The sequence below is a fragment of the Patella vulgata genome, chromosome 3 (assembly GCF_932274485.2).
Source record: "Patella vulgata chromosome 3, xgPatVulg1.2, whole genome shotgun sequence".
Lineage (NCBI taxonomy): Eukaryota > Metazoa > Mollusca > Gastropoda > Patellidae > Patella > Patella vulgata.
The window spans coordinates 39,004,341-39,032,172 of record NC_065881.2 but is presented as its reverse complement, the minus strand read 5'-3'; the positions used below and the strand labels follow the sequence as shown (position 1 = coordinate 39,032,172).

General features: G+C 38.0%; 1 protein-coding gene across 3 annotated transcripts; it reads right to left on the bottom strand.

Annotated features, from left to right (window-relative positions):
- Window positions 1-433: 433 nt before the first annotated feature.
- LOC126815330 (magnesium-dependent phosphatase 1) lies at window positions 434-7,184 on the bottom strand. Of its 3 annotated transcripts, none has more exons than XM_050540915.2 (7): window positions 6,891-7,184; window positions 5,854-5,942; window positions 5,381-5,441; window positions 4,416-4,526; window positions 4,045-4,152; window positions 1,309-1,394; window positions 434-801 (listed from the first exon to the last, which is right to left on the bottom strand). In XM_050540915.2, the coding sequence occupies exons 2-7, from the start codon at window positions 5,909-5,911 to the stop codon at window positions 716-718; spliced, it is 510 nt and encodes a 169-aa protein (XP_050396872.1). In that variant the 5' UTR covers window positions 5,912-5,942; window positions 6,891-7,184; the 3' UTR covers window positions 434-715. The 3 variants fall into 3 exon arrangements, with proteins under 3 accessions (XP_050396872.1, XP_050396874.1, XP_050396873.1); XM_050540917.2 differs by having other exon boundaries at window positions 7,135-7,171; XM_050540916.1 differs by lacking the exon at window positions 6,891-7,184 and adding an exon at window positions 6,549-6,707.
- Window positions 7,185-27,832: the final 20,648 nt, after the last annotated feature.

The following is a 27,832-nucleotide window of genomic DNA, read 5'->3' as shown; positions in this document are numbered from 1 at the left end:
GGCATTTGTCGATAAAATATCATATTTCTTATAGCCTATAATCCACGTTAATGTGTACCCAGATTGATTATTTAGCAATCAATTTAGAAAAAAAAGTCAACATACCAAAGTCAGATAATGTCCCAGCTTCGATTCAACGGATTGAAAACAGGCCTTTCATTAAATTCTCGTGGAGTTTGCAAGTGATTCCTATTGCTGAAAATGGAGAATCGGGATTTAGTTTTTAGGTGTAAACAAAATCAACGTTACTATATTTGATCTATATACAATACAACTTTCAAAACCAACTTTAGGTCACGAACATCCACGCCATTAATACAACTTTGCACATCCCCAAATCCACTATATCCAGGTAGGGTGGTTTTTTTCTAAAAAGGCGCTGTCTATACGTCAAAAGATTACCGGGGTTGGGTTTTAAAAGAAGGTGTATATATAATTTTAAAAGTTATGTTTATTAATAAATTTTCAAATACATAATCATTTCTTTATACAACAGGTGTACACATATTAAAACATGGTTAATGTGATCGTATTTTCTGGTGTTAAATAAAATGTCAAGGCAGTCTTACTATAAAAGCTGTGTTTAAAAGATACATGAACACATAAACAAACTATTTTAACAAAGGAATGAAAGAAATCGCCTTGGTAACATCAATAACATTACAGTCAAATGGACGCTAAGAGTTCTCAAGTATTAAATTTTGTTAATGTGACGTCAAGAGTTATTCATTTGAAACTTGTGTAAACCTTCTGTAAGAACAGCATTAGATATACCATCAGCTGCGTGTATACACGTCACTCCTGAAATGTAATATTCTAAATATAATATGACATCACTAATGTAATCAACGGGTTATAGGGCCTCCTCAGTGCAGTAAAGGTAACAATACTCTGAGTCTCAGGTCCGTGGCTCAAACCCTGTTGTGGGCCGAAAAGGGGCATCAGAATTGTGCCCAGTCTATCGAATGGGACAAGAAACGTGTACACAGTGACGTGGGGGTAACATTTTAAAGATGGATTTCTATGGGACAATAACACATGTACGTACACGTTGGCGTGCACATACAATAACCTATCAGAAATGGCATTCACAGAAAGGTTTTTAAAAATACCAACACAGACACAAAATGACAAATACGTGTACGCATTGGCGTGCGCATAAAAGACAATTTTTGGTTTCAAGAAAACCAGAGGAAACGTTTGGGCGAGACAAATGAACATTTTCTTGGTGTAGAAAGGGAGATAACACATACATAAACTGACAAATAACATAATTTATTTCATGAGTAAATATAGTTTTATACCAACCTAATTTCCCTACATCTACGATATTTCGCATTTCGTCATCAAAGAAAAGCATGTCCTTATATGGAATACCACTCTTGTTTTGAAATCTGTTGAAAAATGGATTTAAAAAAAATAATGACAGTTGTCAAGATTTAAAGGGTAATGGCAAAACCAGCATGAATAATGGATGGGGGGTGGAGGGGATTTAAATTTATATAGCTTCTGAGCTTTTGTCTGAACCATCTGAGATATGGAAACTTGAAGCCTGTTTATCAGATATTCGTAAATGGATAAACTACTAAAATCTAACAGAGAAAATTATTAAATTGACAATATCTCTTTTAAAGTGGCATTATGGTAGGTTAGATAAAGAGCTGGCAGTTTTCACTATAATAGTTAAAAACTAGATAATGTAAAGGAAATTTGCTGAAAATTTCAGTCAAATTGATCACTCTGAAACAAGATTTTAGCTCATGAAATTTAGGCCTAGCCTCAATCATCATTACTAAAGTCGGTACGATAAAAAAACAAAGTCTCAATTATTCATTTTAGGATTAAATCACCAATGAGCGTTGAGCAGCAAATCGGATTCAAATCCAGTAAATATCGCAGGCTAGCGATGACATCGAGAGTTGATTATGGCTGGATAGGTTAATTAATGTCTAATTAATAATTTAGATAACATTTCAGGCCTAAAGAAAGTAGACTGCTCTTGCATAATGTATGTTTTAAACAAACAGGTGCTGTAAAAAATCTTGGTGTTTATTTTGACTCTAATCTGGACATGAATAAAGAAATCTCGGCCGGGTGTAAAAGTATTAATTTTCAGATTTATAATATTGGAAAACTTAGATCATTCAATGATAGGGATACGACTAAAATGATGGTAAACACTATGGTTTACATCAAGACTTGACTATTGTAATTCAGTTTTGTATAATCTACCCGAAAATAAAACAAGCCAACAGTGAGGCTGATGTCCCCTGTCGAAACGAAATCCCAAAATAAATAGATGACACATATTAATTAATAGCACATTTATTTTGTTCAAACGTATCAAACTGATTATCAACTATACACCAAATTTCATCACTCTCTATCAGATAGAATCAAAGTTATCTTGTCCCAAAGCATCGACCAATGAAATTGCTTAGCTCTGCTTAGCTTTAATTCGAAATGTTAATGATTGAACTCAAAGACATTCACCTAACGGACCCTCAGCAGAAAATACTCATTATCGAACTTAGTCAAGGAATTGATGTAATGAAACTATACACCAAGTTTCATCACTCTCACTTAATTAGAACTAAAATTATCGTGTCCCAGAGCATCAACCAATCAAATTGCTCATCTCTGCTTACCCCAAGCAGAAAATGCTCATCTTCGAACGGGAGGATGGCCAAATGGTTAGCACGTGCGCGCTGTATCATAAGTTCTGTCATTGAGTCAACTGGCGTGTTTTCGAATCCCCGCCCATTTGTACGTAACAAGGAATAGGGTCGCCTGTCCAGCCTCGTGGGTTTTCTCCGGGTCCTCCGGTTTCCTCCCACTGCTAAAGACCCCTACGCGCAAGCAAATTATTGAAATAAAATTGAACCATGTGTTAGTCCCGAAATGACCTAGTTTGTGTCGAGTGGACGTTAAAGCCTCTCTCTGTCCCAAAAAGTGTGATGGACAGAGAGGCAGACAGACAGACAGACGGCGAGAGACAATTAAACAACTTCATGTACAACTTTATGTACTTTTTAAATGATTTTGAACTCCAGCAGTGACTAGGTTCGAAATAAATTGCATATCATGGTTGATAAATGTCCATACACTTGTGTGACCGTGTAGATATATGTGTACGCATGCGGTTGCTATGCTTGTTTATGTTGTCATTTCAACGCTGTGATTTTCTTTTCTTCGCAAAAAACAATGGCCTGTGAATGAAAATTAGTCTCTGTCCTATTCATATCAGTATCAGCCCCACTTGTATATTTTTTTAAAATATATCTCAATCAGTTATTTACGGTCCATACAGAGTTCAATAAATTGTAGTATTTTTATGCACTTGTTGAAAATCTTCGATTTTGACCAGTCTGATTATGATAGAATGACCTTAGCAACCATTATTGTCAGACCAGCCTTGAAATGAAATTTACTTATTATCTTTCAAATACACTCACTAACTTTGTTTTTTTTGTGTGTTTCAGGTGAGTGTTTCATTAAGCCAATGGTTGAATTTCATTGTTGATGACATACAAGAAAAAATTCATGAAGATTTCCTAGAATAAAGTTTTGAGGTGTAGAATTCTTGGCCACTGCAAACAGAGTCTAGCACCCAGAAAATATTCATTCGCAGTGAGTCGCCCAGGAAATTTAGAGGACTGTTATACTCATTCGACGCCACTTTTCGACCAATCAGAATCAAAGAAATTTCCATTTTGGGCTACAATGGTTTATCACTGTTGTGATTTTCTTTATTTTTTTGAAGTTGTACTTAGAGTTGAGTTGTAGGTGCTATACAAATTACATAACTATTGCCTGAAGTGTTATAAAAAGAAATTGCGAGTGTACACATGGACCAGAAACTATCACTCATCGCGGCCATCTTGTAATTGTGACAGTCCGTCAATCAATGCGCATTGTTCAAGGATCAATCACACCAAGTTTCATGTGATACTTGAATTAGCGAAGCCCCAATTATAAAGAACAACAAAATGAGTAACGCTCGGGGCTCAGTTCCCGGTCCTTCGTATAAACACAAAATCTTACTGTTGAAAATGGTTTATTTTATTTCCTGGATAGACTTCTTTATATTTAAAATATTTGTCCCAATCAAACAGTTCCACCAACTTGTGAGCTTCAGGTGGGGTTTGTGTTCTGGAAATAGTATAGTTTGGTACAAAAATATAACCAACTACATTATAAGTATTTGATAATATCATTAAGTTTCTGAATATTTTAATGCCATGATGGAATCTTTACGATTTTAAAAAGAAGACAATTAAAATATGTAATGTATCTAGGACAAATAATAGATCCTCCATTGGCTTCAAATACTGTCTATACAAAAAGGGCTGACGATTATGGGCTCTATCTTGTATTTGAGATTTAAAAAATGTGTGGGTATTTTCCAAACTTACCTTGATGCTACACCTAAAGTATATCCGTCATTATGTAACCTATGTAACATACCAGGCACATCTTTATAATACTTTATTAGTTGTTGATCACGATCATAGACTTTACCATCTCTGAAATAATAGTAAATGTAAGGGTGTTAGTCATGCCTACCCCTAGTATTAGTAGCAGCAACAACAGCAACAAGTTACACAAGGGAATCAACCAAAAGATCAGAATAAGACTTAGAGATAAATAATGTTAGAGACTTTTGTTTATGTGATAATCAATTTTAGCACCAAGACTGATAATTAGAAAGGGGAGTCAGAAGAGTCCAGGACTATAGGGCTACTTGGGGATAAGTGCGACTGGAGATATTTCAGTATTTATTATTGTAGACACAAGAAATTGTATAGTTCGATAAAACTTTGAGGGCATAGTCAAGGTATTGAACTATTAATGTAAGGGAAGCCAAGTACCCGATTGAAATAGAATCAAATTGTTTATCTCTGCTTAGCCTTACTGGAAAATGCTCACCACCGAATGCAGTCAAGACATTCACATTATGAACATCTACAACAGTTTACTCTAGTGAGAAGCAGGGTTATTATGCTCCAAAGTCTAAGCCAATCCAATTGCTTATCTTTATTTAGTATAAGCTAAAAATCTTCGTCATCGAACTTAGTCAAGGTATTGACGCAATGTAACTCTACACCAAATGCTATCACTCTCACTCAGTTTGAATCAGAGTTATCTATTCCAAATCATCGGCAAATCAGAAAATGCTCATGATCGAATTTCGTCAAGGCATTTCCCAAAGTAATTCCTACACCAAGTTTGAACATTCTGCCTTAATAAGATAGTGTGACAGACAAACTGACAGAGGTGAGAGGATCAAGCCCACTTTAATAGTCCCTGACTTTCTTTGAAAGGCGGGAGGACAAAATACACGTTTAGAGTAAAACTACAAATAAAAAATGTGACTTACTTATGTTTGTTGAACGGTGGAGAGACATGTGCATCAACCCAAAATGGCCACAATGTATAATCTGAAATATTTGTTTCAAAAGGTTATTGTTTTATTTGTTGATTTCATTAAATAAATAAATGCTCGTATACCATTGTTCCTTACATGTAATACAAAATATAGATAGATGAGTTATGACTACAGTAAAATAACAGACTAAAACACAGAACAGCACATACAATCTATATATCAGTGTTAATGCAGAGTCAAAATTAATCATAATGTCAACATCAATAACAAATGTGAACCTACCACATGATAATATCTATGTCAGAGATTAGTTCATCAAGACCCTGCCTCGTGATACAACCATAATATAGAACATAGTAAACGTCGTTCGAAATTTAAAATATTTGAATGATTTGAGTTAACCTTTAAATAAATAGTCACAAAAAAAAGTTGTTTTAAAAACATCAAAAATCCCTTCAACTTACCTAAATCAAAAACAATTAACTTGGGCTTGATCTGTTGAGACATAGTAGTTTTATGCATCAATTCCAAATTCCGTGGACATCTACCTTGACTGTGTATTATACAAATCAATAAATGAATACTTGTATAATTCAATAGATATTAGCATGCATTTCTATTAATTACGTGAATGGGGAGAAGATTTGTTTATGCCATAACTGAGTTGCAGCTTTCTATTTCCATAGTATAACAAATAGCTAATTGCTGATCTAATCTCGATTATACCTTCTTAAATCAATACTGTTTATTAATTCCATACTCGAATTTAAACATTTCAAGGCATGGAATTCTTGCTGCCACTTGTGGTCTAAAATTAAGACAAGAGTTATAATTGCTATATATCTCTTTAATTTTGGTCCGAATATTATGACATTGATTAAGTTTGTGGGATGTTAAATAAACCAGTGTTGAGATTAAACAATATTGTGTTCGACACACCGTAGGCCAAAACTTAAACTAAATTAGTAAGCAAATAGATATATTCGATATCTGTTTAATCTTTGAAAATAAAAACAGAATCGTATATAGAGATAGACCCATTACTTATTACATATCGAAATAGCACATAGGGCTAACCCAATTCCTTCCTTATAAATCAAAATGTTGGAATAGAAATGAAAAATTGGGATAACTAAATTTGATGGTTTGATACCAAAACCTGTTTGAAATAAAATGGTTACGCCTGTAGATTGAGTCTTTGCCGAACTAGCTACTACTAGTACCGATTTACTGTTGAACTGACAGTTTTTGTCCAAAACGAAACAGTAGGCTAATTAACCGTGGTGATATCGCTTCCGCATTCCAAAATATATATTTTGATAGTAGTAACCGGTATGGTATAAAACATTATGAGTGCTTGAAAAAATATTTAATACAAATTTACGGCCCCATGAAAGATGGCAGTCAATTTTACAATCCATTTAAATGGATAGCCAATATCGTATATCATGAAATATAAAGCACGTAACGAGGGCATTTTTTTAATGATTTTTTTTATTACCCTGGTATATGAATATTGTCGCTTCGACTGTGCTTGCTAACTTCATTTCGAATCCGGGTGCTGGAGTGGAATGGGAGTTTGAGGTTTAATATTAGTAAAACGATTCCGGCTTACTGAACCATAATATAAAATAAATAAAACGTCAGATCAATTCATCATTTTGGCGTGGTTTATTTTAAAGCTCTGTACTGTGAGCACTGATCTCTGAGCTAGTCCCTGTCGAATAGAAAAGTAGCCTACATACATCGAGGGAAACCAAGCTGATTCGGACCATGGCTGATTCGGGCCAAAAGTCAAAGTTGTTTCGGACCAAATCTCAGGCTTATTCGGACCACCACTAGGCTGATTCGGACCACTAAGATGCTGATTCGGACCACACGATAAAAATTACTAGAAACTGAGATTTTGATATTGAATTAAGTTTAAAGGTTTTTTTTCTAGGCTATAGCGTAACTATGTGCTTTTATGTACGCTATTTATGTTTATAAATACTCCATATTTGTTTGGTCACGGCGACTGTAATAACAGAGATTATCTCATTTTAATGAAGATTAAAATCTTATGTAAATCATTATACGTTTTATGCAATTTAAACATGCCATTTTTATTTTATTTTATAAACTCCATAGCTTGTTACTGAATCCATTATATATATTGTGTGTAATTATATGTTATAGAAATACTGTTTAAATCAATTTATGTTAATTTCAATAAGTCATACAAATTTGAAAACTAATACTAGCAATACAGTAGCATAACGGAAATCCGAATCCATTATATAAATATTGTGTGTAATTATATTTTATAGAAATACAGTTTAAACAAATTTATGTTAATTTCAATAAGTCATACAAATTTGAAACTAATACCAGCAATACAGGAGCATAACGGAAATCGGTTATTTCGAATATGATGTATATAAAAACAATCAAAATGTTTATCCTACCTTGTTCAGAAAATAAACATAATATATTTATAGACTCCATTTTAACACAAGTAAACAGGTAGCATCGTGGAAAATGTACTATATTACTGCATGAAAATTACTCAAATCTTACTGACAGCCACAATGGTTAAAAGATGTACCAAATGCTAAAGAATGGGGCATTTAGAGAAATTCTGCAGGAGCTTAGCTATCTGCGGTAAATGTGGAAATACCCGCAAAACAGAAGATTGTATAGGGCCGCACATCCAAAATGTGTCAACTGCAAGGTGAATCACGGGGCTGATTCGCCGAAATGCCCCAAATATTTAAATACCAAATCCATTCTAACCATGCAATACACGCATGGAATATCCCACAAAGAGGCAACGGCGCATGTGAGCAACAAAACCGAGCCTCAAAAAGCAGCGGAAACCACTACTCCCAGCAGGGAAGAAGTTGTAAAAGATTTCGACAAATACTACACCCCAATTTAAAAGTGCAGAAGACTTTGCCCGCTTAATTCTGTCGAGACATCGCTAGATTGGGTTCAGTTGGAGGTAGAACAAAGGAACACCGAAATAGGGAAGACCATACTGAGCTATGTGTCGAATATTTCGTACACGGAAATTTAAGTACGAAAGGGAAACCTTCTCAAGCAGAGAAGGACTCGGCTAAAAATAAAAATACAATGCCCCCTCCCACCACACCAACTTCAAAAGATAGAAGTAGAAGCCGGTCAAAATCAACCCCAAAGAGAACAATGGAAAGAGTTGTTTCTGAAGAGGAAGAAAATTCACTCAGGCATAGAGTAAATCCCATGATTACGGACAAAAAGTGTAGGTAATAGCTACGAGGTATTATAAGCGAGTCAATAATACTAAAACAACAAATCATTGTCCATTACAATGGCGAAGCCAATCACGACATTACAACTCAATGTAAATGGGTTACAGCCTCGCTTAATAGAACTCAAACAATATGTCTATAAAAACAATCCTGACATACTGTGTATATGCGATATCACCTCGGTGGAAGCGGACGTAAAATACAACTAACTAACAACAACTGTGTGTACAAGAAACCAAACTGTCCCCTAAAAACAATGACATCTAAATTGACAGCTACACAATGTCGAGGCATGATCGACCAGGTGTAATAAAGGGAGGTGTCGGTAGGCTTGCTATCTATGTAAAAGATAATATCCCTTTCAATCCACTGAAAGTAAGTCAGACAAATAAAGTAGAAACTATGGCAATAAACATCGCCATCAGCAATAATCAGTCTCTAACTATAGTTAATATTTATAATCCAACAGGCACAAAAACAAAGACGAGTGCCTATGATAGGATTATTAAACAAATTCCAGGAGAAAACATTATCATTTGTGGGGACTTCAAACGTCACCATAGTACTCGTACTGATAACACCTAATGCACCAGAGCTCCAAAGCTATAGACTAAATTTATCTCAGATAAAGTAGCCTAGCTAAGACTTCAAAAAGACTTCTCAAACCCAGAAAGACCACTAGATACTACAAAGATCATCTAGTCCAAAAATAGATTTAAGGTTGTCTTTGTTTTTATTTTTATACCTTCACAAGGTATAAGGTTTATTTTCTTTATATTTTGCATTCTTAATTTATCTTATTTTATTTTACTTTATTTTCTTTAATTTACTTTATTTTCTTTTCCTTACCTCCTTCCTCAGTGCTTTATTATTAGGATATTGTTAGGATATTATTTTTACCTTATTTCTATATATTAGATATAAGCTAATTTTCTTAAATTTTCCTTCTATTTCATATTTCTCCACTCCTAATCTAATCTATTTTTTTGTTACTTCTTCTTTTTGCCCCTTTTTTCAACTCTATATACCACCTTCCTGTCTTTATTTATTTATTTAATTATTTCTATTTTTCTCTATTCTGTATCTATTTAATCATTTCACTTTTCTTTCTATCATCTACTAACAAAGAAGCTCAGTGTACAAGCCAATCAACTGACTGAACTCGTCACAAGCTTCTTAAAACAATAACAAGCTAATTTATTTCTATAGCTAATAAGCCTGATAACTGTTAAGTACACCCATACAAGCAATAGGAACCCACAGTTAATTAGTATTAATTACACTGATTGACTAGTGCTTCTTTGTGGAAAGGGGTAACAACAGGTATATCAGCTTACGTCATTAATTAACGACAGAATACATCCTTAACCAACACTGTTCAGTCACTCCTTTTGTTTTCGATTTTACTTTTCGGCAGCATAAGAACGATGGCGACAGAGGCTAGCTCACCCATGTCAATGGCTGACGTTTTTAAAAGCAGCCCTGCACCAAAGTTCTTTCCTGCGACAAAAAGGAGAGAAGAACAGACCCACGTCGTACTTGTGAGGCCACTGGAAGGTAAGTCCTTCCAAGGAGCCAAACTTACGGCCGTGGGGAAGGAATTGAAGAGTAAGTTGGGTTTTATCAACATACCCGACATAAAGATCACAGTGCCGGAACATGTTAGACTTGCCCTAAAAAGTAGGTCTGACATGGACCTAGCGCTGGCCCAGAACCTACTTTTCGGTATGACCGTGACGGTGTCCGAACCGATCACCTTGTCTATTGATAAGGTGGTTGTTCATGGGATACCGGCCGAATATACCGGGGAGGAAATTCTGGAAGATCTTACAGAGAGGGGGTACCATGCTACCGAGGTATATCGGTTTAATGTGGCCCAGGGGAAGGATCAGGGAAGCGTTGCCCTATCCTTCAAGAAAGGTACCTCAACCGCCGTACCCACCCCTATGTTCAGAGGGTGAGGCAGTGCGCCAACTGCCAGAAACTGTAAGGGTGGCTGAGTGTAGGGCAGCCACGCAGCCAACTCCCCGCAATGCCCAAGAATACAAGCGACCAAAGCAGCGCTACGTCTGCAAAGCAAAGATAAACTTACCTTTAGGGAGGCAACCCAGCAAGTAAAGAACAAGGAGAGAGAAGCAAAAGTAGTCAGAGAACCGGTGGTGGAACCAAAACAAGCTCTCGAGAACGACCTATGCGCACTGAACGACGAGAGCCGTACTTTTGTTGGAGGAAATGCCCCCCCTTCACACCTGGATCTCACGCTCTGTACGCTTGGTATGGCAAACCGCTGCGACTGGCAAGTACACGAAGATGAAACACTTGGCAGCGACCATCTACTGATAGAACTCTGCATCCAATGTGAAACAACCAGGGAAGTCTATAACGGGAAACCCAATTGGAAAATAAAAGAGGCTGATTGGGCTAACTTCCTTGTAGGCTGCCTTGGGTGGAAAGAAGAAGACATCATCGATGCCAACATCGACGTGTACGCAGCCAACATCACGAGTGCTATTATAGGAGCCGCAGACGACTCCATTCCCAAGACTTCTGGAGAGCAATCAAGGATTAGAAAACCTTGGTGGTCACCAGAATGTCAGAAGGCGGTTAACGAAAGAAAGAAGGCACTACGCCTACGGAAACGCCACTACAATGAAGTCAATCACCAAAACTACCTGAAGTTGAAATACGCCGCAAGAGACACCATCCGGAAGGCACAAAGCGAACACTGGATGACATTCTGTAATGCGTTGAATCAAAACACGCAAACAGGTGCCGTCTGGAAGAAGCTGAACGCCATGAACGGGAAGCGCAGATCATTCAACATACCAAACCTAAAGAATGGAGATGAGTACGTTACCAACGGCAATGAAAAGGCAGATCTACTTGCAAAAGCTTTCGCTGACGCAAGCAGGGACGAAAACCAATCACCAGAGTTCCTGAAGAGAAAGGAAATCTTTTACTCACAGCACCCTTCATTAGAAATTGAACCTAATGAAGGGGCTAAACCAATCAATCTACAAGGCTCTTTCCCTCAAGAAGGATAGTGCGGCTGGTGAGGACAAAGTAAAGTACTCGATGCTCAAACATCTGCCTAGAAATGCCAAAAGGATATTACTAAACTTCTTCAACACATCCTGGCTGGCAGGAGAGGTACCCAAAGAATGGCGGAAAGCCAACGTCATCCCTCTTCCAAAACCAGGTAAAGAGAGAACAAAGGCAGAGTCCTATCGACCAGTAAGCTTGACATCCACACTGTGCAAAACCTTGGAAACAATGGTTAACATACGACTACAGTTCTATCTGGAGAGCAACCGACTGATCGACGAAAATCAAAGCCGATTCAGGAAAGGGCGTTCAACAACGGACCACTTGGTGAGACTACAGCAAGTCATGTCGCAGGCACTCCTCTCTGGGAACCTGTTATGTGTCGTGTTCGTAGATTTAACTAAGGCTTTCGATTTAGTCTGGCTAGACGGGATGCTCTTCAAGTTAGGACGTATTGGTATAACGGGCATAATGTTTCGGTGGATCAAAAGCTTTCTGAGCGATAGAAGGATACAAGTGAATGTAGACAGATTCCTGAGTGCCGAGCAAACATTAGAAAATGGCACGCCTCAGGGGTCGGTTATCAGTCCCACTCTCTTCAATATCATGATCAACGACATACAGAAATCTTCCTATCTCGACGCCAAAACTGAGTTAGCTAAATTTGCTGATGACAGTACCATATGGAGGAAAGGGAGGAACTTCTGTGAACTACAAAAGAACATGCAGAAGGCCTTAGACAAATTCATGGCATGGGCAAACGATTGGGGATTCAAAGTCTCGGAGAAGAAAACAGTCGGCATGCTTGTAAGCAGGGATAGAGGGATAAACAGAATGACTCTGTGTATGAACGGGAAAACCATCGAGTTTAAAGACCAAACCAAGTTCCTTGGCGTAATCTTTGACCGAAGGCTGACCTGGAAACCGCACATCGACGAGACTGTAGATAGATGCACCAAAATCCCAAACTTAATGAGGAAAATAACGGGCAGCACATGGAGTGCCAATAGAGTTACATTAAGGATGGTGTATCGTGCTCTAATACGCCCTGTATTACACTACGGCTCTTTGGCCTTCATGAACTGTGCGCCAAAACTCTTAAGTAAGCTTGACACCATCGACGAGACTGTAGATAGATGCACCAAAATCCCAAACTTAATGAGGAAAATAACGGGCAGCACATGGAGTGCCAATAGAGTTACATTAATGATGGTGTATCGTGCTCTAATACGCTCTGTATTACACTACGGCTCTTTGGCCTTCATGAACTGTGCGCCAAAATTCTTAAGTAAGCTTGACACCATCCAATACAAAGCTCTGTGTATTGTGACCGGCGTAGGGCTTGGGACTAGGAGAGAGGCATTACTACAGGAAGCCGGGGAGTTGCCCCTATCCCTAAGAAGAAAAGAACTAGCGACAAGGTATTGGGCCAAGATCTCGCAACTGGGCGAAAGATTCCCTACTTTTGTCAGTCTACAAAAGACAAGATATGTAAGAGATCCTAGAAAGAAAAGCTTCGGCCAGGGTATCAGGGAAACAATCAAGGAACTGCAACTGGGGGAGCTCGTGATAAATGAACACGACCCCCCAGCGATCGCCCCTTGGACGCTCCCTATACCGCCGGTTAATCTAGATCTACTACAGAAAACTGACAAGAAAAACAACCCCACTGCTGCACGTGCTTTCTCTCTAGAACACCTGGAAGACAACTGGCCGTCTGATGACTGACCATGTGTACACGGATGGCTCACGCAATCCTGAAAGGGGCACCAGCTCGTTTGGAATATACCTGCCAAATGGGAAACTAGGAATAAGCAGGAAACCGCCCAATAACTGTTCGGTGTACACTGCAGAGCTTGTGGCCATTCGTGACGCTATATCATGGATTTCCCATCAAAAGACTAGTAAGTTCGTCATTCCAAGCGACTCTCTGAGCAGTCTGATTTCAATCCAAAATGACAACTCGGACTCAAGACCAGAAGTCATTTTGGAAATCAGGCAGCTGTACCAGAGGGTTATAGAGAAGGGAAGCAAAGTAGAACTCGTGTAGATTCCATCACATGTCAACATTAGAGGAAACGAGGAGGCAGATCGACTCGCTAATGAAGGTCTCAAGGACACAGCACCACTCCGCACCATAGACTACAGCACCACGGAAATCTACAGTATGGTCAAAAGACAGGTCAATTCAATCTGGGAATTAAATCTCGTTGAACTTGACACATACAGATTCCGGCTGGATGACAAGATCTACACAAAGACAACACTCAATCACCCTAGAAGAGATATTTGTAGACTTATATCGAAGCTAAGGGTGAAAGAGCGGCTGCGAGACTACAAACACCAAGTCATCATCTGTGAGTGCGGAGAAGAATGTACCACCAACCATGTCCTGGTAGACTGCGAGGTATACGAGGAGGAGAGAAGGGAACTAGTGAGAACAATGGAGACCAACAACATACCATTCAACACTAAGAACCTACTCTTCCCGAGACCAGATCTGAAACTGCAAATCTTCGAACAAATCCACGCCCTAATGGACACAGTTGGACTAAGTAGAATAGTGAAGTAAGAGGGGGTCACGGTTAGACGGGCCCGGCATCTAAACACTAAACTACATAGGGGATTTATACCAAACTGGCAGGATAGTGGAGTAAGGGGGAGTCACGATCAGACGGACTCGGCATCTAAACACTATTCCACCAAAAACAGACACAAAACCTACAGAGTGGGATAGTGGAGTAAGGGGAGGTCACGATAAGACGGGCCTGGCACCTTAACACAAATCCCACAAAGATGACATCTTCCAAACTAGCAGGATAGTGGAGTAAGGGGGAGTTACGGTCAGACGAACTCGGCACCTAAACACTATTCCGCAAATAAAACTGATACCAAACCCAGAGAGTGGGATAGTGGAGTAAGGGGAGGCCACGATAAGAAGGGCCTGGCACCTAAACACTAAAACGATGATATCTACCAATCCAGAAGCAGACGAGATCATCTACCAAACGATATGTTTTATATTAAATAAAGGGAAGAACTTCCCACTAAACCAAATCCATGCCCTAAGGCCAAATGGAAAGATTGCAAAATCATATTCTAAAAAACAGGAATCAGCTTCGGCTCTCCTATGTCTTGTCTGCGATATCACTTATGTGGAAGCAGACGTTAAACACCAAGAACGAACGAACGATGGGGCTCACCCACAAACAACGCAGAAGGGAACGAACTATATGAGTACATGAAGGTAGCAATCTTCTACTACTCAACGACAGTGAACCAACTTTTGTTGGGAAACAAAGTAAGAAAGTGACTCATGTAGACCTGACAATGGTGTCAACAAGACTGTTCCCCAAATGCAATTGGGGAATAGGGAACGAGACATTAGGCAGCGACCATGTAGCAATCCATACCAATATAGCTTGCAACGCCAACACAGAAAGCGTAAAATGTCAAGCTAGGTGGAAAATGGAAAAGGCGAACTGGGAATTATTCCAAAACTTATGCAATAGCTGGGATCCAAAGTCAATAAGGCATGAAAACATTGATATTTTTTCAAATAATCTCACTGAGACGATAATCAGTTCAGCAGAGCAATCCATTCCCCGAACAAAAGAAACAACTAGAAAGTCCCCCAAACCTTGGTGGTCAGACCAGATACAAACACTAGTCAACATGCGCAAATCGGCCCTACGAAAATACAAACGTAGGTCGAACGAAAAAACTAAATCTGACTACCTCGCGGCCAAATTTTTCTGCGGAGAGAGAAATCAACCAGGCTAAGGAAGAAAACTGGGAAAACTTCTGTAGTTTTCTCAATGATCGAACAAGCATGAAGACGGTATGGAACAAGATATCAGGCATTACAGGAAAGAAAGTAAGACAAAATATACCTTTACTCACTTATAGAAATGAGTTCTTAAAAAAATATGAGCTAAATAGTGCATGAAGATAAGGATGACGAAACAGATCTCAATAGTCCCCTCACTATAGATGAGCTGAAAAAAGCATTGCGGGCTAAACGAGACCGTGCAGAAGGGCTAGACTGTATGAAATACACAATGCTTAACAATCTACCCGAGAAAGCACTGGCTTTAGTCCTAGATATCTTTAATCTCTCATGGTCCCAAGGAAAACCCCCACAAGATTGGAAGACTGCTTCAGTTGTCCCTCTGCATAAACATAATAAGGACAAAAATGAAACAACATCCTACCGTCCTGTCAGTCTTAAATCAACTCTATGCAAGACTTTAGAAACGGTTATTGCAAACAGACACAAGCACTTCTGTGAAAGTAATAACGTCATCACAAATCAGCAAAGTGGCTATCGCTCCGACAGGTCTTCTACTGCAGACCATATCATTAGACTGCAACATGACATTTCCAAGGTATTCACAGCCAAACAATATCTCTGTGCAATTTTTGTTGATATGACTAAAGCTTTCGACCTAGTGTGGGTGGATAGTCTTTTGCATAAATTCCAAAAGGCAAAAGTCAAAGGCCGAATGTATAGTGGATAGAGGATTTTCTGAAAATAGGCATATCAGGGTACGAGTAGGAAATTGCACGAGTGAAAAGTTCAAAATTGAAAATGGAACGCCGCAAGGATCCGTTATCAGTCCAATACTATTTAACATCAAGATAAATGACCTCCCAAGCTATGGAGGAAAGGACACAGAATCGTTCTGGAAAGCATCTAAGGACATAGTTAAAATTAAACAATCACTTCAATATACACTACAACAAATTTCCAAGTGGGCCAATGACTGGGGATTCAAAATATCAGAGGGAAAGACGGTGCAATGCTGTTCCACCCAACCGATAGCAATAGGAAAATTGATTTAAATCTAAACGACACAAAATTAGAATTCAAAACAGAGGCCAAATTTCTTGGCACGACGTTCGACTCAAGACTAACTTGGAAGCCGCATATCGATAGCATAATAAGTCGCACATCCAAAACGCTCAACATGATGAAATACATAAGAGGGACTCACTGGGATGCCAACTGAAGTACTCTAATGCTAATATACAGATCACTCATCCGCTCGGTTATCGACTACGGATGTCTGGCGTACGCCAACGCGGACGATAGTCAACTAAGTAGGCTAGACAAAATGCAAAATAAAGCCATAAGACTGGCGACTAGAGCAGCCATAGGAACAATAACGTTGCCCTTTTACACGAAATGGGAGAGCTTCCGCTTGATCTCAGGCGTGAGGAACTCTCACTCAAATATTGGGGTAAACTACAAACTGTAAAACAATGATGCCCAACATTCAACTGCCTCAGCAAATTTCAACGAATAGGTTTTACTTTTAGAAAAAACAACCACTAGGCCCGTGACATTTGAGCAAATGTCAAATGACATCTTAAACAAGTACAACTTGAAAAATACAATTATCCAGACACAAACCTTCCCGACACCCAACCTTGGCAATTAAGTGATCCAACCACCAACACTTAAGTCAAGTCACAAATAAACACAATAACCCAACAGAGGCTAGAGCACTAGCATTGGAACTATTAGACTCAAGATGGAGTGACCATCTTAAAATTTTCACAGATGGTTCAAAAGATTCTACAAGGGGAGCAACGGGATACGGCATATACATACCTAAAGTAAAGCTGAACATCAGCGAAAGGCTACCAGAACACTGTTCTGTGTACACCACATACACAGAACTGATGGCCATTAAAACTGCACTGGAATGGCTAGCTATGCAAACGCACCAAAACGCCGTAATCCTGTCTGACTCTCTGAGTAGCATCAAATCTATAGAATCGAACTCCTCCAAAAACAGGCAGATCCTAATCCACCAAGTCAGGGACCACATTCATAAAATTAAAACCAGAGGGAGGGAGGTGATCCTTGCATGGATCTCTTCCCACGACAACATCTTCGGCAACGAACAGGCCGACCCGCTAGCGAAGGAGGATTTGTCACTAAATGAAATAGACAATTTAGATTATAGCAGTCAGGAATTTGCAAGCATAGCAAAAGAGAAGATTAAAAATGGATGAAAATCCCGTCTAAAACAAGAAAACACCCATCGCTGTCAAATAGATAGCAATCTTGTAGACAAGGTTTACAATAATTATCCCTCAATCAAAATATGCAAACTCATCACGAGGCTCAAAACAATAGATGTAGTCAAAGACTACACCTATATACCCATCAAATGCCCGTGTGGAAACATTGCAGCCACTTCACACCTACTGATCGACTGCAATCAACTAAAGAAAAAACGCCAATCAATGATTGACAAACTGATAGGGAAAGGAAGAACACTTTGTCTCAACTTTCTCCTCTCTCCACCGCCAGATGATAGATACTGGACCTCTCCGCTTATCTGGCATTTAATTGGAGAAATAGGTTTAACAAAACATATACATGTATAATGATATGCGTAAGCCAGGTAGTACGGTAAAATGTCTCCTAGACAGAAGCGTAACCCATCTGGCAACTAAACTAATTAATTAAAAAACACAGAGCAGGTCGGGGCGCAAAAATGTCCCCACGAGGAAACGTTCCGTCCTGCACAAACCAATTAAAACAACCTAAACAGGGTGGTGCGCAATCAGTGGCGGCACCAGCCGTTGGTGGTCGGAGGGGGAAGCTGGGGCAAAGGCACGAGCTTCAACTAGGGGTAGGGGGGTCTCCTCCAGACAATTTTGAAAAACTTGCTGCCCGAAATGCAGCCTGGCAGTATTTCAGGCACCTATCGTTGAGGTAAAGACGTGTCAAACTAACGGACTTGCGAACCGCAACAAAGCCCAATCACGAGCGCCAAATGGGAGACCTTCCCCAGGAAATTTTGAAAAATAGACTGCGGGAAATGCTGTCTGACAGTATTCAGTCAGGCACCGATCGTCGTGATAAATAGATCTGACCAGATACCGCCTGTCGCCAAATCACTAGTTTATCCGACCAGACAGGAAAGTGTCAAACGGACGGAGTGAGTGACTCAAAGTGAATGAATATTTTCGCCACGATATTTTGTGACATAGACTGCCGGAAATGCAGCCTGACAGCATTTCAGACACTGGTCGTCGAGATAAATGGAGCTGACCAGATACTGTTCGTCGCCAAATCACCAGCTTATCCGAACAGAGAGGGAAATGTCAAACAAACGGAGTGAGTGTATCAAGTGAATGCATATTCTGGCCGCGTTGACCTATACCCCAAAACTTTGAAGATCGTAAAAATCACCTCCAAAGTGGTTCACGTGTTATTGTTTATAGTAGGTTTACAGCAGGATGGGCTTGGTAAGAAATCAGCCAGACTCTACAACATGCAAGTCTATGACTGAGTGGGAATGTGGGATTTAATCACTGTAGAAGGTATTGATTACCGAAACGTATCACAAATACTTTTTTTTTCTAAAATTATTGGAGGGGACAAACAGAGGGTAACGCAAACCAACTTGCACCCCATCTTATTAAATTATATCAAATATATACTTAAATGACGATTGATTGTACATCCATGTAATTTCTTATAATGTTGTATTGTACTTACAAATGAAATTGAAATAAAGAACATTTTTAAACTAACTTTATATATACGTCCAACCGTATGAATATACGATTAAGAGTGCCATATTGAATTTATTACTTTACTTAACTTTACCGTATTTTATTTCATTTTATTCTATTCATTATTGATCTACCTAATTAGTTTATTATTAGTTTCTACCCCCCCCCTACACACACACACACATTTCCCACACCCATAACGAAGCCTTACTAGACGAAACATAACCACTATAAGACCAGATACTCTCTTTCTTCTTTTCATTCTTTTCCGGTGTCGGATTCTTCCTTCAGAGAACCATTAAACAAAAGGAACGAATAACAAACTAAAGACGAAATCAACCACCATACTGGACAATAAAACCAATGGAAGGAAGAATGGACCAGGCCATACACTCACTAACAAGCCTCAAGGAAGAGTTGCACCGCTCTGCTATTCAACCAGAAAAATCGACCAGACCGACGAAAACGACCCAAAGAAATATATATATGTACATACTATGTCACTATGTTTAAATGTTCGTCCATATTCATGTCTGTTTTGTCAAAATGACCGTATGTAAATGTCTATGCTTGTCTAAATGTTCGTCCATATTCATGTCTGTTTTGTCATAAATTCGTCTGTTAATGTCTGTGATCGTCTCTACTGACACTTCTTTATTTATTTTTGCACCTGTTATATCACGTCACGCCCTGTTATTTATTGTCTTCTGTACATATATATATATATAAATATTTTCACCTTGTATATATAAACATGTAATTGTCTGCGATATCACTTCGGTGGAAGCGGACGTTAAATAAAGCTATTACACACACTGCTCATATCATTGCTCCTTAAAACTTGGTTCAAGATGCCTGCCCCAATTTGTCTGTTTTGTAAGAAGAGAGTATACAAGAACCACCTTGCCATTGATTATGATGTGTGTGGAGGTTGGCAACACAGAAAATGTAATACAGGAGTGTTAAATTTGCTTGTTTTATTTTTGTTTTTGAAACACAAGGGATCTTATTGACATAACTAATTGATATTCCTGAAGCAATGGCCCGAGAAATACCTCTCTGGCCATTGCTGGATTAGCTTCTGATACTTGCGCTTTTGAGGGAGTGTGTCTGTTCTTGCCGTTCAATCAAATCTATCCCCAAACACAGCAACATGACATCCCTTCTTTTAATCAGGGGCCTTTCCTAAAACTTTGGACAGTGATTTAAGGTATTAAAAAGGGTGAAAGTGTTGTTCGTCTCAAAACAATATTGTTTAGATTATTTATATTCGTGTTGACAGTTGATAGCCTTGTTTGTCACACAATTAGTTTTTCTGCAATATTCTGCTATGCACTGGTTAATTGGGCATAATAAAATCGTGAGTCATGACGTAACGTTATGTAAACATATTTGGTCCAATTTGGAGCTCTGTTTGGTGCTGTTACGCAGTTAGCTATTTGTTGTTAATCGGACTATTGACCAGTCATAATTTAGAACAAGAATTTGCTTTCTTTACAGCAGTGAGTAGTGGGATTAGCTCTAATCAAACGAAACACTGCGAGGAGTATGAACTAATTAGACAAACATGATATTACGAAACACTTTGCATTTCAGACTAGATCAATAATATATCCAAAATGTTTTTAAACAGTGGAATATGAAAGGTGATATGTCATGTCTTTTATGTTTAGGGATATCACCACAAAAATACAACCGGGCTGTAGAGAACGATTCTGTATTTGAGTTTATATACAGCGAATGTAGAACCCAAGAATCTGTATGTGATGTTAACTATATTGATGATTTATTACCAGATCTAATACCGATAAATGAAAGTAGCAGATTGTCGTTTGCTGAAGAAGAAGCTTCCCTGAGGTAAATAAATCTCCAACGAGTCTTTTCTGATATAAAAAATATTAACACAAATCGATAACGTAAAAAATAGCGAGTGATGATAAAAAAAAAGATTTTATTTATCACCCAACCCTTTCTAACACCAACTGTAAGGCAACGTTTTCATAAATTCATTAATTGTAGATACAGATTCCCGTCTCTTGTCAGATTGTAATTACATGTAATTACGTGGATGATGTTTAATACTTTGTTAATATTCAATATGACCATACTTTAATTCCATTACAGATTCCCTCCCCGTGTAATTGTTAGACTACGTGGTTAATATTTAATAGTTTGTTAATATTTAATATCATCATACTTGAATTCCATTACAGATTCCCGCCCCCTTGCCATTTAATACTTTGTTAATATTTAATGATCATACTTTAATTTCATTACAGATTCCCACCTCCCTTGCCAGATTTACATGTATCAACTGATTTACCAGATCTAACACCTATAGAAGATGATGCCTTTAATGTATCACGAGCTCAGAAAATGTTACCAATTGAAGATCAAGAATTTAAGTAATAAAACTTGTCCTTTTCTCCGTAGTTTTCATATCTTCGTTGAAATTAAAGCTGTAAAACGTCAGTTCCCTTGCCATTTTTAATGACATTTTTTTTTCTGTAGATCTATTGACGACACTGTAATCGACGAGGTTCCTGACCAGCCCATCCTGGAAGCATTTGCGTTCATAGAGAAAGGGTCTGAACGCGGGAAGCCGATGGTAGTATCTAGTTATGGTTATAAATATGTATACAAGAGAACTCTTAAAAATGGTACCATTGAATGTAGTGAAGCAAAATGGTGAGAACTTCACGGTCATCGCAACCGACATTCATATACAGCTCAACCTGGTATTTTAAATGCTGTCAAAATTAAAAGTAAAGTAAGTAATATTTTTATTGATAAATTTATGCGCTTGATTTATTAATATGCTTGTCAGATGCTTTATTTTGTGCAATTGTAATATTGTGAAACAGAATTGTCTTCGGTCTTTCTTTAATAGTAAACATTAGTCATTTTTATGAACATTTCAGCTGAAAAATGTCGACAGTGCAGATAAGTTTGAAACTGCACATGAATTAACAAGAAGAGTTCTAACTAAACACAGTAGTAAAGATTTGCCAGAAGCATCCCGACCAAGTGAAAATACTCTTTTTCGGATTTGCAATCGTGCCCGAGCTTCCCAATGACTCAAAGATCCCACCGATCTCTTTTTTGAAGTAAGCATTGTATCAGAATTGTGTAATTATAAATTTCAGGATTAAACATATATTATGCAGGTGCTAATTCTGCCTATTGCAGATCCTTCTTTGAAATATTATTAACTATTAATTATACATTTATTAACATGAAAAAAAACTTAATGTTTTTTTCTATGGTGCCGACTGATCGAGGCTAGGCCTAAAATTCAATCGCTAATATTTGACTGAAATTTACAGCATATTATAGAGAGAACTGCAAGCTCTTAATCTTATCTTCCATAATGCCCCTTTAAAATAACTACCGTTCATTATCTCACTTATTTTTTGCAGATGGAAGATGGTTTTACATTTCAGGATTTGAATAGATATTCTTTATTACTGTTCATTAGCTCATTTCCTTTGCCCCACTGAACTAATTCATGATTAAAAATTTCTTTTACAGTTAAATTTTTGAAGAAAACTTTAAAGAGGCATTCTTTCAAAGTGATGTTATTTCTGGGTCTAAACGTTATTTGATATTTGCGACAGAAAAGAAATTAGATTTATTGGATCGAGCAAAAACTTGGTATATTTGTCTCTTAGTCTCTATCATACTGCTTTTAAAAAAAATGTCTTAAAGTAGCTAAATCTCAATATCACCAATAGTCTTCCACATTGAAAACGCGAATTATTTGTCAGTTTAGATCAACATTTAATTGTGATCTTACAGGGAAAAGATGAGTTTCTGATATCCAATATTTAAGACAAAATAACATAACGGAAAAAATTGAATGTAAATCAGTTTGTACATTCAGATTACATTATTATATGCGTTGCTGCCCATTTGTCAATTTCTAGGTCCCAAATATACGTGTATTAGCTCCTTCAATAACAATTAACCAGTTTTCTTATTCTTAAACTTTAGGTTGTGAGAGACCCGTTTTACCAGTTACTATCTATACATGCCTTTGTTAAAACAGTTATCCCTTTGTTTCATTTTAATGTCAGGAAAAAGAAAGAAGGATTTACATGAAGTAAGAATACATTTACTATTTCTGCATGTGGGCGCTGTGGTAAATATTTTCTACTACATTTCTGTAATTGAGACTACTTATTTGATTTGATATGGGTTTTCTCCGGGTCCTCCGGTTTCCTCCCACTTCTAAGTCCAGAAATGACCTACCCAGTTAACATTGATGGTTAGATTTACGTAAAGTTTACGTCATTATGGTTAGATTTTGGTTAGCGTCCAATAATGGTAAAATTCTTTGGTTAAATTTACGTTACTTTTACGTCATAATGGTTATGGTTACTTTTACGTCAGAAAATGACGTAAATGTAACGTAAACTTTATGACGGATTACTAACCAATTTTTTTCCCTTTGAATACTTCTTGATTAAATAACATTACAAGTGTGTGCACATTCTAACAATTGATATATAGTCGGAATTCAGACATAATAATTATATATGTATTATTGGTTATAATTCTAACGTTAATCTAACGTAAATTTTACATCAAGTTTCTAACCGTTAGTTTATGGTTAGTTTTCTGACGTAAATCTAACGTTAGTTTTCTGACGTAAATCTAACGTTAGTTTTCTGACGTAAATCTAACGTTAGTTTTCTAACGTTAATATAATGTTAGTTTTCTAACGTTAATGTAATGTTAGTTTTATGTCATAATTTTAACCGTTAATTTAACGTTAGTTTTCTAACGTAAATCTAATGTTAATTTTATAACATAAATCTAACTTTAGTTTTCTAACATAAATCTAACGTTAGTTTTCTAACATAAACCTGATATTAGTTGTAAAACGTAAAACAAATGTCAGTTTAATGTCATGATACTAACAATTAAGGGCCTGACAAGACAGCTGTCTAGTCATTAAAATGGGTAAGACCCTGGCTCGCTAGCCTGGAGGTCGGGTGTTCGATCCCTGCATTGGCCGAGAAAGTTCATCCAGATTTCCGGCGTGGTTTCCCCTTGTCAGTGATGCAGGACGGAGAGCCTGACAAGGACAGCTGTCTAGTTGTTCAGATGGGATAAAAAAAACGAGGTCCTGTGTACACATTGGCATGCATGTAAAAGATCCCTTGACAGTTGGAATTCGATATAAGAGTAGGCCGTAGTGCCACTGTCGGGGCAAAATTTCCCTCATAACACACTGTATGGTGTATGGCCATCTTCATTAGCCCAGTTCGGAGCAGAACAGTTGGACGTTAAACCCCATTTCATTTCATTACATTTTGTATCCATTTCTAAGTGCCCAAGAATAGAGATCTAGCTCCTTTAATAGTTGCGGTCTCTAGGTGACACACAAAGAGAAAACGAATGAATGAATGATCTACTCTCACTTCAAATTCCAAATGTCAAGGGTTCTTTTACGTGCACACCCACGTGATGGACTAGACACTGTTTTTTTGAGGTCCTCTGTCCTACACCACTACTAACAAAGGGAACTTTCTCGACCAACATGGGGATCACGTTGGCTAAGTGGGTAAGACGCTGACTCGCTAGCCTGGAGGTCGGGTGTTCGATCCCTGCATTGGCTGAGAAAGTTCATCCAGATTTTTCTGCGTGTTTTCCCCTTGTCAGTGATACAGGACGGAGGGCCTGACAAGAACAGCTGTCTCGTCAGGGATGAAAAACTGAGGTCACGTGTACACACAGGAGTGCACATGAAAGATCCCTTGGTAGTTGGAACTTGATATAAGAGTAGGCCATAGCGCCGCTGCCTGGGCAAAATTTCCTTCATAGCATACTGTATGGCGTATGCTCATCTTCATTAGCTCAGTTTAGGAGCAGAACCCCTCATTTGCTAGCTAGTGTGTTACTAATTACTAGAGAGAGAGAGAGAGAGAAATGGGGTTTAACGTCTACTCGACACAAACTAGGTCATTTCGGGACTAACATATGGTTTAATTTTTATTTACATAATTCGCTTGCGCGTAGGGGTCTTTAGCAGTGGGAGAAAACCGGAGGTTGGACAGGCGACCCTACTCCTTGTCACGTACAACCGGGGATTCGAAACCACGCCAGTCAACTCAATGACAGACTTTATGATACAGCGCCCGCACGCTAACCATTCAGCCATCCAACCCCCCGTTACTAATTACTAAGTTTGTGAAATGTAGGTTTTTCCTCATGTAGGTTTGTCCTGATGAAATCGGTTTATTGTCCTACTGTTCTGCTCCGACTGGGCTAATGAAGACAGGTACATACCATACAATGTGCTATGAGGGAAATTTTGCCTACTAATATCGAATCCAACTGCCAAGGGATCTTTTCGTGCAAGCCAATGTATACATGGTACCTCGGTTTTTTGTCCCATCTGAGTGACTAGACTACTGTCCTTGTTCCTGCACCTCTGAAAAGGGGAAACCATGTCGGAAAATCCTGATGAACTTTCTCCACCAATGCAGGGATCGAACACGTGCCCTCCGGATTACCGAGCCAGCATCTTACGCACTTAGCCACCATGGCTTTATCAAAATTAGTAATGAAGATGTGCTATGACAGAAATTTTGCCTGGACAGCAGCATTACCGCACTTACTAATGAAGAAGTGCTAGGAAAGACATTTTGCCTGGAGAGCAGCATTTCCACATATAGTCATTACCAATAGTTCTAAGTGCACGCCAACCTGTAAAACATGTCTTTACACACTTTTCCATCATTACCAATTACTAGTCTGCGGGTTCACTAGTCTGTGGGTGCACTAATCCGTGCATTCACTAGTCCACTAGTCTGACTCTATAAAATACTATAAATATGAGTATTAAAGAAACCCAGTAGATATGGTGACTGATATCACCCTTCGTAAGGCGATAACCCAACATCACGGCATTTTAACCCGAAATCACAACATTTTAACCATTATAGCATATGCCCTTCTTCATTAGCCCACTTGGAACAAAATAGTAGGATGTTCAAACCCCATTTAAAATTCATTTTTATACTTTTCTGAACCAATCGGACTATTGAAGATAGTCATACGCAATGCAGAGTGCTATGACGGAAATTTTCTATGGACTGTGGCAGGGCGGAGGATCTGGCAAGGGATAAGGTATAGTTGTTCGGGTCATACGAAAAATCAAGTCCTCGTGTACATATTGGCATACACGTAAAAGACACTCCGACAGTTGTAATTCAATATCAGAGTAGGCCATAGTGCCGCTATCCGTGCAAAGTTTCCGTCATAGTACACTGTATATAGTGTATGCCTGTCTTCATTAGCTCACTCAGAGCAAAACAGTAGGATGTTTAATCTCATTTAATTTTATTTAATTTTCCTACTTTTCTGCACCAATGGGACTATAAAAGATAGGCTGGCAAGCGGACGAGTGCACCCATTGACTATTGAGCATCATTTACTTGAAAACGTTGAGAGAACCCTCAACGAAATGTCGCTTTAATTAAAATAGTAATTGTGTTTTTTGTTGTATCATCGAGTCAAGTGAACGTTAAACCCCATTTCTCTCTCTCTCAATTTTGATACCCAAATATTTGACAAAACAAATAATGATTGATTGTCGGAAACTGTTTCATAAAGCAAAGTTGTTCTCTACTAAAAGGTTATCACTGTCCAAATGTTAGGAGTAGTCCACACCTAGGCCGACTATGCATGAAGTGTTTTTATAATTAAATTTATTAAATATAGTACCTTGCATCAGTAAATATAAAATTAATGATCCTTTCACCAGTAAATATAAATTAAAATTACCCGATTTGATTATTCTTTTAATATAACGTAATCATGTAACCTCATATAAAATATGGTAGAGCGTATACAAACAAATAATATGAATAGATTCATTATCAGAAATATTACAGGCCTTTCAAACGAACAGTCGCCATTTTTAGACCTAAATACATGTAGATGTACAAATATATTTTTATCGTCTCGGGCAAGGTCAAGGTCACGATCTGTTCACGGTTGATGATTGTGTTTAAATCGGTTTATATCATATTATTTCTATTCACATTACAATATTTTTTTTATAGGTTACGGTTATTGTTGTTATTTATCAAAATTGCTTCAATTATTTATTAAATATTTTTTGTTTGTTCGTTTGACCGGAACGTACGGAATTCTGGGATTTAAAATGGCGGCATAGCTTATTATTTTTCCCAAAGAAGAAATGATGCCGTGATTTAAAGTTAAATAAAGCTATTCCACACATACACACACGATTTTGGATTCAGCAAAGTAAAGTTGAAGGTAAGTGCACTTTTTATGCGAACTTCCGTTGACAGTATACCGATAGATCTAATGTTCATAAAAAAATAATCTGGCCGTGGAAAAAGTTTGCACGCAACTTTGTATATCAGACAGTCAGTATTTGTTTTTAACACGATGCAGTTACATTGTCCGTAAACCATACTATTCATAAACAAAATCAACATTGCTTTAAGTTATCGAAAGTAATACTGGTTCCAAAATTGTTTTTAAAAAATCTGGATCCAAAAATTATCAAACACATAACGAATTTATTAATGATGTAGACTGTTAAAAT